The sequence below is a fragment of the Tachypleus tridentatus genome, chromosome 6, assembly GCF_004210375.1.
Source record: "Tachypleus tridentatus isolate NWPU-2018 chromosome 6, ASM421037v1, whole genome shotgun sequence".
Lineage (NCBI taxonomy): Eukaryota > Metazoa > Arthropoda > Merostomata > Xiphosura > Limulidae > Tachypleus > Tachypleus tridentatus.
The window spans coordinates 122,145,680-122,160,050 of record NC_134830.1 but is presented as its reverse complement, the minus strand read 5'-3'; the positions used below and the strand labels follow the sequence as shown (position 1 = coordinate 122,160,050).

At 34.2% G+C, this 14,371-nt stretch overlaps 1 protein-coding gene across 2 annotated transcripts in view; it reads left to right on the top strand.

Moving 5' to 3' along the window:
* Positions 1-14,371, top strand: part of LOC143253487 (protein Wnt-5b-like) — a 78,462-nt gene that overhangs the window by 26,356 nt on the left and 37,735 nt on the right. The window contains exons 1-2 of one of the 2 annotated variants that reach the window (XM_076507466.1): positions 11,512-11,743; positions 12,090-12,342. In XM_076507466.1, the coding sequence (XP_076363581.1) occupies positions 12,272-12,342 (71 nt within the window). In that variant the 5' untranslated portion in view covers positions 11,512-11,743; positions 12,090-12,271. Of the gene's footprint in view, positions 1-11,511; positions 11,744-12,089; positions 12,343-14,371 lie in introns of those variants that run through there. The other variant, XM_076507467.1, reaches the window with a different exon arrangement.

Sequence of the window (14,371 nt, the reverse complement as noted above, 5' to 3'; positions counted from 1 at the left end):
ATTCTTGAAGCTACTTTACTGGCCCGTGTTTTATTGTTGAAGTCACTTTACATGTACGTTTTCTATTGTTGAAATCAGTTTACTTGCACGTGGTTTGATGTTGAGGTCACTTTACTTGCAAGTGTTTTATTGTTGAAGCCACTTGAGTTGCAAGTGTTCTATAGTTGAAATATTTTTTGTTGTACGTGCTCTATTCTTGAAACCACTTTTCTTGAGCGTGTTGTATTGTTGAAATCACGTTAATTGCAACATGTTTTATTGCGAAATCACTTCACTTGCACCTGTTCCATTTTTGAAACCACCTTACATGCACGTGTTTTATTTTCAAAATCACTTTACTTGCACGTACTCTGTGTTTTAAATCACTTTACTAGCGCGTGTTCTGTTGTTGAAACCACTTTACTTATATATGTTTCATCTTTGAAATCACTTTAATTTCACGTGTTTTATAGTTGAAAATCACTTTATTGTGCATGTTCTATTGTTGACATGACTTTACTTGCGCATGCTCTGTTCTTGAAATCAATTTACTTGCACGTGTTCTCTTGTTAATGTCATTTTACTTGTTCGTGTTCTGTTGTTTAAAATACAATATTTGCACGTGCTGTATTCTTGAGATCATTTTACTTGCATATAGTCTGTTGTTGAAGTCACTTTATTTTCAGATTACATTTGTTGAAGGCGCTTTACTAACATGTTTCATAATTTTGTTTAAAGAAATAAGTAAGTCTGAAGGGTTTATCACTCTGATAGCTGGGTTTATGTATCAACCATGATCACCATACAGGTAACCACCTGTGTTTAACAAAAACATGTTTTTATGAGTTTGTTCTGATCTGCGCTACAATGATTCACCCGTGACCTTCTAAAGAATTAATTTACTAAATAAGGTTTATGTATTTTCCTTTCGAAAGAAACATTAAACTGGATTGAAGATTTCAATATATGTGCGATTTTGTACTCACGACAGGGCCTCCCTCTAGTAGAGCAGTAAGTCTACGAATTTACAATGCTAAAATCAGATAGCCAGATAGTCCGATGTGGCTTTGCTATGAGAAAAACACAAACACACGCTGACGACAGGTAGTGTTAATGTAATAATTTTAAAAACGATGCCCTTGTTTGTTAAACATTAAAACCAGGACAGAGCTCTTTCTTAGTCATATGTTAAAGTCGTTTTCATTTCAGATACTGTCACATTTCGTGTCCGTGCACACCGTCTATACATCATAGATTATTCTACGAATATTAATCTTTATATGCACGATAGTACAAATATATAATAATAGCTCTGCTCTGCAAAGATATTTTGTTCAGTACGTACTTGTTTTAACTTCCAAATAGAACTAAGATGATAACTCTCAATATTCTTCTTCTGTACTTCTAGAATGTTTTTATAACATATTTTCTACTAAGAAATTTCTAGAAGTAACTTTGAAACTCATGTTAGCGATTCATTAAAAACAAGCTGTTGCAATACAAGCGTTTATTCGAGAGAAAAAAATTTAAACAAAGCTTCTTATACGTGAATTGGTACCAGCGATAATTATCGTTTTGTTAGCCCAAACCTTCAGAACAAGTGTTAATACCATATTTTAACTCTGTTAACGTTTCTACTCAGTAGAGACGTCCTTTTAAAGCATCGTTTTGTCTTTTATCTCGTAAACGTTACAGAGTTTGCATATATTTTATATTCATTTAAAAATATCAGTTTCGGCAGTGTTACATGCTAATAAGTCGTTATCGTAATAGAAGGAAAGAAAGTATCTGTTCTTTTCTGAACACAAACTCGAAAGATTGGACAACATCAGCTGTGTATGTACGTCTGACAAAATTAGTATGCGAATAGAATCTTACACGTTTAAATCCGGTCTGAATGTGGGTGTCCATTCCTACTGAACAAGTATTTTAATATTCAAACCACAGTGTTGAAACTTGTCGTGGGATGTCAGAGCTTGCTGGTATTCCGAACATATTAATTAGTGAAATGGAATCTGAACAACGTTAATAAATCAACGTCACTGGAAGATTATTGAAATTCTGTTTCGTCACTCTACTAAGAAATGGAAGATCGGAATCGATGATGTCGAGTTATAAGCCTTATTAGTACTCAGTCTAGTGAATTTAGAGGAGAATGTTACAGAATGTAGAGGGCGTTCTCCTTGTTTGTCATCCAGATATGCTTTCTCTACTGAATTTAAATAACCATGACCACCAATCAATTGGACAGATTTGGTTCAATTTTTTAAATATTGTATACGTATTCAAGTTTAGTTGTGAGAAAAGTTCCTAAAGCTTACAAAGTAGTAACATCTAATGTTGTCGACTTAGAGTGTAGTTTTAGATAACAGCGTCTTTTATAAAAGGAACTAGTTTCATACAAACTAATCAGTGAAAAAGTCAGGTCCGGACATTTCTATCTGGTAAAGGTATTTATATTTCTAGCCTATCACATTTCGTTTAAAGGAAGTCATAGGCTTTATATGAAACTTTCTAATTTTCTTTGTTTTTATTCATTTGAGATCTTTCTCATGGCTTTATTTCTCTTTTGTTTAATTTATTTTCGTGATGTATATAAATATATCTGAATTGTAGGAGTTTTGTAATGCGAATAAGAAGCAAGTAACGTCTTGTGAAGTGTATTTTGTAATACTAAAGCTACATCGAGCTCTCTGCTGTTTTCACAGAGTGGAATCCAACTCTTACCGGGAACATATGTGATGATAAGAAAATATTACTTTTTTAATTATCTGTAACATATGTTACCTCAAAACTTCTAATGTTCATGAAATTATTTTGGTTTTGGCTTTCAAAATATAAATTTAATTTATTGTAATCCTTTGTACAGAGGAGATGAAAAACACGTGATGATGTGAATGGTATCTTATACATATTACAGGCTAAAGGAGGCCTTCAGTTACACTAAAAATTTAGGCCAGTCACATAAAAGATTGATTATTTGTTCTCAGTGACCGGAGGCACTAATGTTTTCATTTTTGACACAAATAATTTTTCACTATTTATATATTTAATTTAAAAAATTAAATAACGAGGACTAATTAGGTGGGGTTTTCTTGTTGCTTTATCTCCTGAGGACAGTAACAGAAAACAACATTCACATAAAGGGTATGCTTTTCTTATAGCAAATCCACCGAGGGGAATCGAATCCTTGACTTTAGCGTTATAAATCCGAAGACTTACCGCTGTCCCAATGGGGGAACTTCACATAAATGAAAGTAGCTATTTGTGATTTAATGTCGTAAATGGAAAGATGCTAATTTGTGGACTGTTTGACATGATCGCAACCTGGAATAAATGAAAGCAGTTTTAAAGCATGCTTTTAAACTACTGAAGGCAATCAAGTTTCCATGTTGGTGGAGCCCAGTGAGAAATCTTTCTTTTTTAAGGTTAGCTGCATGGTTAACCACTGTATTCAAACTTTTTCATGCCAAACATAACAACTGTGTTACAAGAAGTGGTTCCATGGTATAAATGTCCTGGTTTTTATAACATTAAGAACTGTTGTAGATAAGAGATTTTCTTTACTTTCCAGTATAAACGATCTCTTGGATGTCATGCTTATTACTCTGAGTGCTACATATATTATCTTACGTTTATTTGTTTAATATTTTAAACTTTCGTAACAGTAATTTGATGCATGGTCTAGAAGGATAGCAAACCGAAATGTTGTGGATCACAAGCTTATCCATAAAAAGTTTGTAAGAGCAAAATTACGTAAAATCTAAACTAACAGACATTTCATATCGTATTTAAATATTAGCCTTGGAATTGTTCTAAATTTTACTGGTTCGTCACAAGAGAAATGGTAACAATTATATTTCTAACTGGTAATGATTCCTCCTGTGGAAACTTCGTCTTTTTCCAGCCAATAATTATTTTTTGTGTGGGAACTTCATCTGTTTTTAGCCAATAATGATTTCTCATATGGTAACCTCATGTGTTTCTATCTGGTACTGACTCCTCATGTGGAAACTTCATCTGTTTTTAGCTGATAATGATTTCTCGTGTGGAACTTCGTCTGTTTCTAGCTGATAATGATTTCTCGTGTGGGAACTTCGTCTGTTTCTAGCTGATAATGACTCCTCATGTGGATTTCAGATAAATTGAGACAGTGTTGGTAGGTTTTGTAAGAGAAAACATTCTGATTGAATCTTCTATATTTTAATATACTATGGTTGGACTTTCTGTATTTTAATACATTTCTTAATCCACCTCTTCAAAAAACCAAAAGTCAAAATCTGGCTTCTTTAAGCCTCAGAATGTTGTTATAAATCAAGAAACCTGACTGGTTTGCTGTATTTTATATATTTGGATTCTCAAGGAATGGGAAGCAAAATGATTCAGCGACTGTAGTGGGGTTACTCATGAAGAATGTGTTAAATATTGGCAGCCTTACGAATATGTGTTCCCTTAAGGTGTGATAGAAGTACATCATAGAGCTCGTAGTCATTTTAAAACCCTTCTTAATACATGTTCTCTTAAGATATGATATTAATAGTACCTCCTGAAGATAGTACTAATATGCTACGGAGCCTTACCACTCTGTGTTTCTATGGGATGTGGTAGTAGTACCTCAAGTAGCTCGCGTTAGACCTTGCTGAAACTTTGCAAATATGTTTTCAGCACATATGAATGAATGTAAATAAGCTATAATATGCCAAATAAACTTACATCTGTTATATCTAGTACTAACAGGGCCTTTTGTTCAATACCAGATATCATCAAACCAGTTGGAATAAGGCAGCCATAATTTACTTACTCTCTTTGATTGATTGCTCAGATTGATTAGTAATTTCCTTGTGAATAATTTGACTCTGACTCTATGCTACATAACTGAATGAAATTAATTATTTGCTTATTATGCCACTAATCGTCTCTTTTCTATTCTTCTATTAACAACCAACTCTAATATTTTATACATGTTTTTAGTTCTCATAGTGTTGAATTCTCTAAAGAGCGTTTGTTACGTGATTTGTTATTCTCTTGGATTTGTATGCTACGTTATAGTCGCGTGTTTTATGCGTTGTTAGCTAGTCGCCTATGCTGTTAACACACCCATCACGTATTTGAGAGTAAAAAATGGTGTTAGTTAACCACCAAAGCTGTTAAAAGATCTACATATTTGAGAGTGAGAAGTGATATTAGTTAACCACTAAAATTGTTAACACATCTATCACGATCTTACGCACAGTCGAGATGCCATGCCTTTGATTTTTTGTAAACAGGATAGTAGATATTGTATACAATTAGGTAAAGAATTGTAATCATTAAATATTTAATGTTAATTTAATAACTTGTAAATCTTATTTAGACAAGGACTGTAGTGGTTTCTTATAACGTAGTCTGTTGTACAGTATGCCCACTTTCTGGACCAAAAACGAAGTCTTGTAACTTATAATCTATTAATAATAAAAACAGTTTCGGACATGACGGTTGGTAAAATAATATACGTGACATAGCAAACTGATGAATGAATATTTATTGTACAATTTGTATCAATAATGTAAGTTTAGCTACCAGTTTGGCTGCCCATTTTGATTTCATCCCTTTAAATCACATGCTCATTACTTCTTAAGCCCCACTTTTTTTTCCAACAAATAAGTGGTTTTTGATTAGATATTATGACTTTTTCTCAACACATACTACTAAAAACGTGACATTCGATTGTAACCAACATTAGCTTTAGGGTTGCAGCTGTTTTTTACAGAACCTGCCAAGTTATTTAAAATATATGGTCCTAGTATTTAATCTCTAAAACAGTGTTAATAGCTTCCTTTATAGTAACGCCATGGACTTTAAATTAACAGTTTCTTGTCATCACTTCTTATGAAATCAGTACATCTGTATGAAGCACCATTATTTATGATAATTGGTTAATCTAATCTCTTTTTAATTAAGATAATTTAATAAAATTTAACAATGAATAATGAATAATAACCGTCCATCTATATGATTATTTTGATAACTAGAGCGACAAACTCATAATCTAATTTGCTTGGCCTACTAAATACTTATACATCTACAAGTGCTTTCATTTTATAGTTTTGCTGTTCTAAATAAGCCGTCCTTAATAAGGGTGAAAAAAAGTTGTTTACTTTAACACTCAGGTGTAGCTGTAGTAAGAATGTCATACAGGTAGATCACATGTCTTTTTTTTTTCTTAGGCGTGTGTAGTTTTTGTCACGTTTGAGTCATTTTTGTAGAATAACTTTACACCTGTGGCTTATACAATCAGACTTCTAACTGTAGGATGTAAAGTTCTTTCAGTGTATCACGTGGAAAAACATACATAAAAGTTAAGGGTGTGTTTCAATAAATAAAGTTTCTGTAATTTTAGTGCAAATAATTAAAAAAGGAGAGAATCAACATATTAGATGTTGTATCTCATGTATTTCTCAGTGGTTTGTGAAGTAACAATCCAGTAGAGAAATTCACTGAAACTATGTGATAGTTTGAACACCACAGTCTGAGATACAGTTGGTGGAATATCGCTAAACTGTCACTGCTGTTAATAACACACTGTTTGCCCTGCAGGTTGATTTTACTGCAAGACACAAAACAAAAGAATTCAATTTTTTCTAAGAAATAATGGAGGGTCCAAAGTTAGTGTTTAAACAATGAACACAAAGAGAAGCAAAAACATTTTAAGAGACAGTGTGAGGAGAAACTGTCTTTAATGTTAATCTTATTAGACCTGTTGCAACATTTGTTTTTATATAAACGATCAATCAGCTGAATAACAAACGAAAGGAACACGACCAGAAGCTGTGGTTTCTTAATGTCTGTTCTTCCAAAGGAACACCTCTTTAATCAGAAGTTAGGTGGAGCCCACCTACTGTTTATACCTCCAGCTGAGATCAGCCTCAACGCTGTGTCCGCCTAGTCTGGTCGGTGTAAAAAAGTGACGTAATTACTATATTCTAAAAGCATGTAATGTACAAGTTGTCGGAATGCACAACGTTATTTCAAGAACCACGCCAATACAACATCACAGAGGTTTGAAATTACAAGTTTGAACTGTCGGCACATTTCTCATTACAGATGAGACACTCTGTCAAGAACTAAATGTACAGTTTTTTTTCGACAGAACACAGGCGAAAAAAGGAAACCCACAAATCCACACCTGAAATCGAGGTTAATGTAACTTTGTATTCTTTGTATGAGGACTTTATTGCCAACCATGCAGAGAACCTAAACTACAGAGGAAGAATTTGAACTAAAGTAAACATGATTACCGAATAATCACGATGCTGAAAAATACGGTAAAGTTCAAAAGTAGAATTTTTTTTAACATGGCAGAAAATGTTGACTTAGACAAGTGTACAGTGTAGTTACAGCATAAAATATTGAATCTGACATGTTTGTTGTGTAGTTACAGTAAACAATAGTGATTTTGACGAGTTTGTTTTGTAGCCACAGTAAACAATACTGAGTCTGACGTGTTTGTTGCGTAGTTGCAGTAAACACTACCGAGCCTGACGTGTTTGTTGCGTAGTTGCAGTAAACACTACCGAGCCTGACGTGTTTGTTGCGTAGTTGCAGTAAACACTACCGAGCCTGACGTGTTTGTTGCGTAGTTGCAGTAAACACTACCGAGCCTGACGTGTTTGTTGCGTAGTTGCAGTAAACACTACCGAGCCTGACGTGTTTGTTGTTTAGTTGCAGTAAACCGTATTGTCTCAAGTTTGTTGTTTAGTTGCAGTAAACCGTATTGAGTCTCACAAGTTTCTTGTTTAGTTGCAGTAAACCGTATTGAGTCTCACAAGTTTCTTGTTTAGTTGCAGTAAACAATACTAAGTTTGACAAGCTTGTTGTGTAATTGCAGTAAATAGTACTGAGTCTCACAAGTTTGTTGTTTAGTTGCAGTAAACCGTATTGATTCTAACAAGTTTGTTGTTTAGTTGCAGTAAACCGTATTGATTCTAACAAGTTTGTTGTTTAGTTGCAGTAAACCGTATTGATTCTAACAAGTTTGTTGTTTAGTTGCAGTAAACCGTATTGATTCTAACAAGTTTGTTGTTTAGTTGCAGTAAACCGTATTGATTCTAACAAGTTTGTTGTGTAGCTACAGTAAACAATACTGAGTTTGACAAGTTTGTTGTGTAGCTACAGTAAACAATACTGAGTTTGACAAGTTTGTTGTGTAGCTACAGTAAACAATACTGAGTTTGACAAGTTTGTTGTGTAGCTACAGTAAACAATACTGAGTTTGACAAGTTTGTTGTGTAGCTACAGTAAACAATACTGAGTTTGACAAGTTTGTTGTGTAGCTACAGTAAACAATACTGAGTTTGACAAGTTTGTTGTGTAGCTACAGTAAACAATACTGAGTTTGACAAGTTTGTTGTGTAGCTACAGTAAACAATACTGAGTTTGACAAGTTTGTTGTGTAGCTACAGTAAACAATACTGAGTTTGACAAGTTTGTTGTGTAGCTACAGTAAACAATACTGAGTTTGACAAGTTTGTTGTGTAGCTACAGTAAACAATACTGAGTTTGACAAGTTTGTTGTGTAGCTACGGTAAACAATACTGAGTTTGACAAGTTTGTTGTGTAGCTACGGTAAACAATACTGAGTTTGACAAGTTTGTTGTGTAGCTACGGTAAACAATACTGAGTTTGACAAGTTTGTTGTGTAGCTACAGTAAACAATACTGAGTTTGACAAGCTTGTTGTGTAGCTACAGTAAACAATACTGAGTTTGACAAGCTTGTTGTGTAGCTACAGTAAACAATACTGAGTTTGACAAGTTTGTTGTGTAGCTACAGTAAACAATACTGAGTTTGACAAGCTTGTTGTGTAGCTACAGTAAACAATACTGAGTTTGACAAGCTTGTTGTTTAGGTGCAGTAAACAATACTGAGTTTGACAAGCTTGTTGTTTAGGTGCAGTAAACCGTATTGAGTCTCACAAGTTTGGTGTTTAGGTGCAGTAAACCGTATTGAGTCTCACAAGTTTGGTGTTTAGGTGCAGTAAACAGTACTGAGTTTGACAAGTTTGGTGTTATATCTTGAGTCTTGAAGAGAATAATAAGTAGAAATTGTTATCCAATATTTTTTGACAATGAATGAAAATTTTGTACTACATCATATCGTATGGGACGTTTAGCCCGAAATATTTTTTATGACTGTCTTGTGGCGATGCCAAAAAATTATATTTATTAGATGACCTCTTTTTCGAATATAAAAATTATGATCAGTGATATCAGACTTTATTTTACGGTATTCAATTAAAGAAATCGTTGTATGGTAACAAGAAGAGAATTAGAAACGCTGAAAGATTGTAACTATTTCTGAGTTGCTTGATCAATATTATCACATTTTAATTTGTTTGTACATTATGTAAAGGTACCTTCACATTTGCTTGGTGCCTATGTAGTTCTGCCCTAAAACCCGAAACTTTTCGGCCCATTGGTTCAGAGGTCACGTTTTCTTTGTCTCCATAGATTGATGATTACCCTTCCCCCACATCGTTCATTCTCCAACCTTACGACCCCCTCCTGATGAATCCTCACGCCTCTTGCCTTTCAAAACTAAAGAAAGAAACAGTAACATGAAAAAAAGAGGCCCATCAGTGGAGCTTTGAAAAACGGGGTCCTGGTAAGGTAGTTCTGTTAAACACCCTTTTAACACAATCATTGGACAAAACACAGCTCTAATGAATCATTAGACAGGTAGTATTAGAAAACGTAAGGTAAATTATACTGACCTGAAGTAGTTGAATTATATTTTTATAAAATCGTGAAGCATGTAACACATTAGGACAATGACGGAAGATTTATACACTAGGTCTCCACAACAAAATGGAGGGTATCAGATTCATATGGTGGAGAACATTAAGATAATAATGAAAGATTTATAAACTAGGTCTCAACGACAGGGCGGTAGGTACCAGGTTCATATTGTGGAGAACATTAGGATAATAAGACAAGAATTATACACTGGTTCTCCAAAACAGGGCATAAGGTATCGGGTCAGAATCCCTTCTATTCTCTGATGTTGTTATGACAGGATCCCTTCCATTATGTCTTGTTGTTGGAATGACAGAATCTGTTTTGTTCTCTGATATTGTTATGTTGTTGTAATGTCAGAATCTGTTTTGTTCTCTGATATTGTTATGTTGTTGTAATGTCAGAATCTGTTTTGTTCTCTGATATTGTTATGTTGTTGTAATGCCAGAAGCTGTTTTGTTCTCTGATATTGTTATGTTGTTGTAATGTCAGAAGCTGTTTTGTTCTCTGATATTGTTATGTTGTTGTAATGCCAGAAGCTGTTTTGTTCTCTGATATTGTTATGTTGTTGTAATGTCAGAAGCTGTTTTGTTCTCTGATATTGTTATGTTGTTGTAATGTCAGAAGCTGTTTTGTTCTCTGATATTGTTATGTTGTTGTAATGTCAGAAGCTGTTTTGTTCTCTGATATTGTTATGTTGTTGTAATGTCAGAAGCTGTTTTGTTCTCTGATATTGTTATGTTGTTGTAATGCCAGAAGCTGTTTTGTTCTCTGATATTGTTATGTTGTTGTAATGTCAGAAGCTGTTTTGTTCTCTGATATTGTTATGTTGTTGTAATGTCAGAAGCTGTTTTGTTCTCTGATATTGTTATGTTGTTGTAATGTCAGAAGCTGTTTTGTTCTCTGATATTGTTATGTTGTTGTAATGTCAGAAGCTGTTTTGTTCTCTGATATTGTTATGTTGTTGTAATGTCAGAAGCTGTTTTGTTCGCTGATATTGTTATGTTGTTGTAATGTCAGAAGCTGTTTTGTTCGCTGATATTGTTATGTTGTTGTAATGTCAGAAGCTGTTTTGTTCGCTGATATTGTTATGTTGTTGTAATGTCAGAAGCTGTTTTGTTCGCTGATATTGTTATGTTGTTGTAATGTCAAAAGCTGTTTTGTTCTCTGATATTGTTATGCTGTTGTAATGTCAGAAGCTGTTTTGTTCTCTGATATTGTTATGTTGTTGTAATGTCAAAAGCTGTTTTGTTCTCTGATATTGTTATGCTGTTGTAATGTCAGAAGCTGTTTTGTTCTCTGATATTGTTATGTTGTTGTAATGTCAGAATCCCTTTTGTTCTGTCATGTTGTTGTGATGCCAGAATCCCTTTTGTTCTGTAATGGGAGTAAAAAATTGTAGTTTCTATAAAATATATTAGGCTGTTTAAGATACAGTTGTTACCATAACAACAGGGTCTTTTGTTCTAGAGTAGTGGTGTATTTATTTATAAGGCAGTATTGTATTGTTTATAAAGAAACATGACGTCCATATTGTAAATACAAAACGAATATTTGTATTTTAAGACACATGCATCGTAACAAAATAAGATTACGTCTGCCTGCTGTGATATTTGATGTAAGATGCTTATAGTACAATGAAGCATAAGTGGTTAATCTCGTGGGTTAATAGTGTTGCCTTAGCCAATCAGCACAGCAGGTGTTTATGAACTCTTTGCCATTCGCTGTGACGGCCTTGTAAGAACCGTAGCCCTCGCCTGGTAAACTCAGTGTATCTAGTTGTTGTCTCAACATCTCCACATGGTACACAGAGGCACGCTTTGGTAAACTGCCATTTCCTGAACATCCCGTGGAGATTTCTTATCAAATAATGTTCCCAGCTTGTCAACAAATTGTACACTGACGATAACAGGCTCAGCTATTCAGTCCTCGACGAACCAAAAGAAATCCGTAATTAGTTCTACTAACCAACGCGTCCTTGTTCTAGTCAAGGTAAGGTGGTACTAGACAAGTTTTCTTTATTTCCCCAACATTCCTGCATACTTGGACTGAGTGGGTCTGTAAAAATACTCGCCTATTAATCTTTAAACTACAAACGTGTGAAACTTTTACAGAGTTCAGGTTTTCACTAAGATAAAACCAAATTTGAAGAAACTTCTGTTAAATTGTAAAGTTTTGATTAAATAATGCATTTAAACCAACAGTCTGACACGTTTTCTTTTATGCGAAACGACAAAACTTACCATCTTTGTAAAACTGACAAGCTCGTTAACAATTACTTGAGTTATATGAAAGATGAGTGACAATCATTAGGTTTATTGAGTGAACTGTATTTCAGGTAGCTTGGAACACATGAATGCTGTGTTGTCGAACATTAGTGGTGTCTCCCTGCAGCAGCTCGTCAAGAAGTAGCAATGTGTATTGATGATGTAGCAACTGAACACGGCGAATTTCTTTGAACATTTATCATCTGACCACTTGATGATTAAATACTGAAGATTTAAACACGTGAAGGACAACATGAATACTGCTACACCACTACTACTATATCTACTCAACTTCTCTGCGGTATTTTCCTTGGAAACTTGGATGTAAGTAGATAAGGTCAGCTAACCCTGACATGGAATTTAGTGTTCTGTCTTGTGTCTGTATACAGTTAACAGTGTGATATAGTAATGTTCTGTCTAGTGTCTACTATATTACACTGTTATCTGTATACAATGTTACATGCTCTGTATTGTGACTGTATACTGTTAATAGTATGATATAGTAATATTCTATCTAGTGTTTCTATACTGTCAACAGTGTTATATAGTAATGTTACATATTCTGCATAGTGTCTGTATGCTGTTACAAACGTGACACAGTAATGTTCTTGTCTGTCTGGTGTCTGTATACTGTTAACAGTGTACCATAGCAATGTTCTGTCTGGTGTCTGTACACTGTTAACAGTGTACCATAGCAATGTTCTGTCTGGTGTCTGTACACTGTTAACAGTGTACCATAGCAATGTTCTGTCTGGTGTCTGTACACTGTTAACAGTGTACCATAGCAATGTTCTGTCTGGTGTCTGTACACTGTTAACAGTGTACCGTAGCAATGTTCTTGTCTGGTGTCTGTACACTGTTAACAGTGTACCATAGCAATGTTCTGTCTGGTGTCTGTACACTGTTAACAGTGTACCATAGCAATGTTCTGTCTGGTGTCTGTACACTGTTAACAGTGTACCATAGCAATGTTCTGTCTGGTGTCTGTATACTGTCAATAGTATCGTATAGTAATGTTCTGTCTAGTGTTTGCATATTGTTAACAGTGCGATATAGTAATGTTTCATGATTTGTCATGTCTCTACACTGTTAAATTTCATTTTCGCTCTTGTGTCAGTATACTGTTAACGATGTGATATAGTAATGTTTCATGTTCTGTATAGTGGCAGTATACGGTTACCAGTGTGATATACTAATGTTCTGTCTAGTGTCCGTATGCTGTTAATAGTGTCATATACTAATGTTCTGTTTAAGCTCTGTATACTGTTAAGTGTCATATAGTAATGTTTCATATTCTGTCTAGTCTATGTATACTGTTAAGTGTCATATAGTAATGTTTCATATACTGTCTAGTCTATGTATACTGTTAAGTGTCATATAGTAATGTTTCATATACTGTCTAGTCTATGTATACTGTTAAGTGTCATATAGTAATGTTTCATATACTGTCTAGTGTCTGTATACTGTTAAGTGTCATATAGTAATGTTTCATATACTGTCTAGTGTCTGTATACTGTTAAGTGTCATATAGTAATGTTTCATATACTGTCTAGTGTCTGTATACTGTTATCAGTGTGATATAGTAATGTTCTGTTTAGTGTCTGTATACTGTTAAGTGTCATATAGTAATGTTTCATATACTGTCTAGTGTCTGTATACTGTTATCAGTGTGATATAGTAATGTTCTGTCTAGTGTCTGCATGCTGTTAACAGTTCATATAGTAATGTTCTGTGTTGAGTAGGTATACTGTTAATAGTGTCGTGTAGCAATGTTCTGTATTGAGTAGGTATACTGTTAATAGTGTCGTGTAGCAATGTTCTGTGTTGAGTAGGTATACTGTTACGTTTGATTTTTCGCTATAGTGTCTGTATGCTGTTAACAGTTTATATAGTGATGATTGTCTAATGTCTGTATACTGTTAACAGGGTGATATGGTAATGTTTGTCTAGTGTCTGTATACTGATAATAGTGTCATATGGTAATGTTTGTCTAGTGTCTGTATACTGATAATAGTGTCATATGGTAATGTTTGTCTAGTGTCTGTATACTGATAATAGTGTCATATGGTAATGTTCTGCGTAGCGTCTGTATACTGTTAATAGTGTCATATAGTAATGTTCTGTCTCGTGTCTGTGTACTGTTAATAGTGTCATATAGTAATGTTCTGTTTAGTGTCTGTATACTGTTAATAGTGTCATAGTAATGTTCTGTTTAGTGTCTGTATACTGTTAATAGTGTCAGTAATGTTCTGTCTAGTGTCTGTATGCTGTTAACAGGGTGATATGGTAATGTTCTGTCTAGTGTCTGTATGCTGTTAACAGGGTGATATGGTAATGTTCTGTCTAGTGTCTG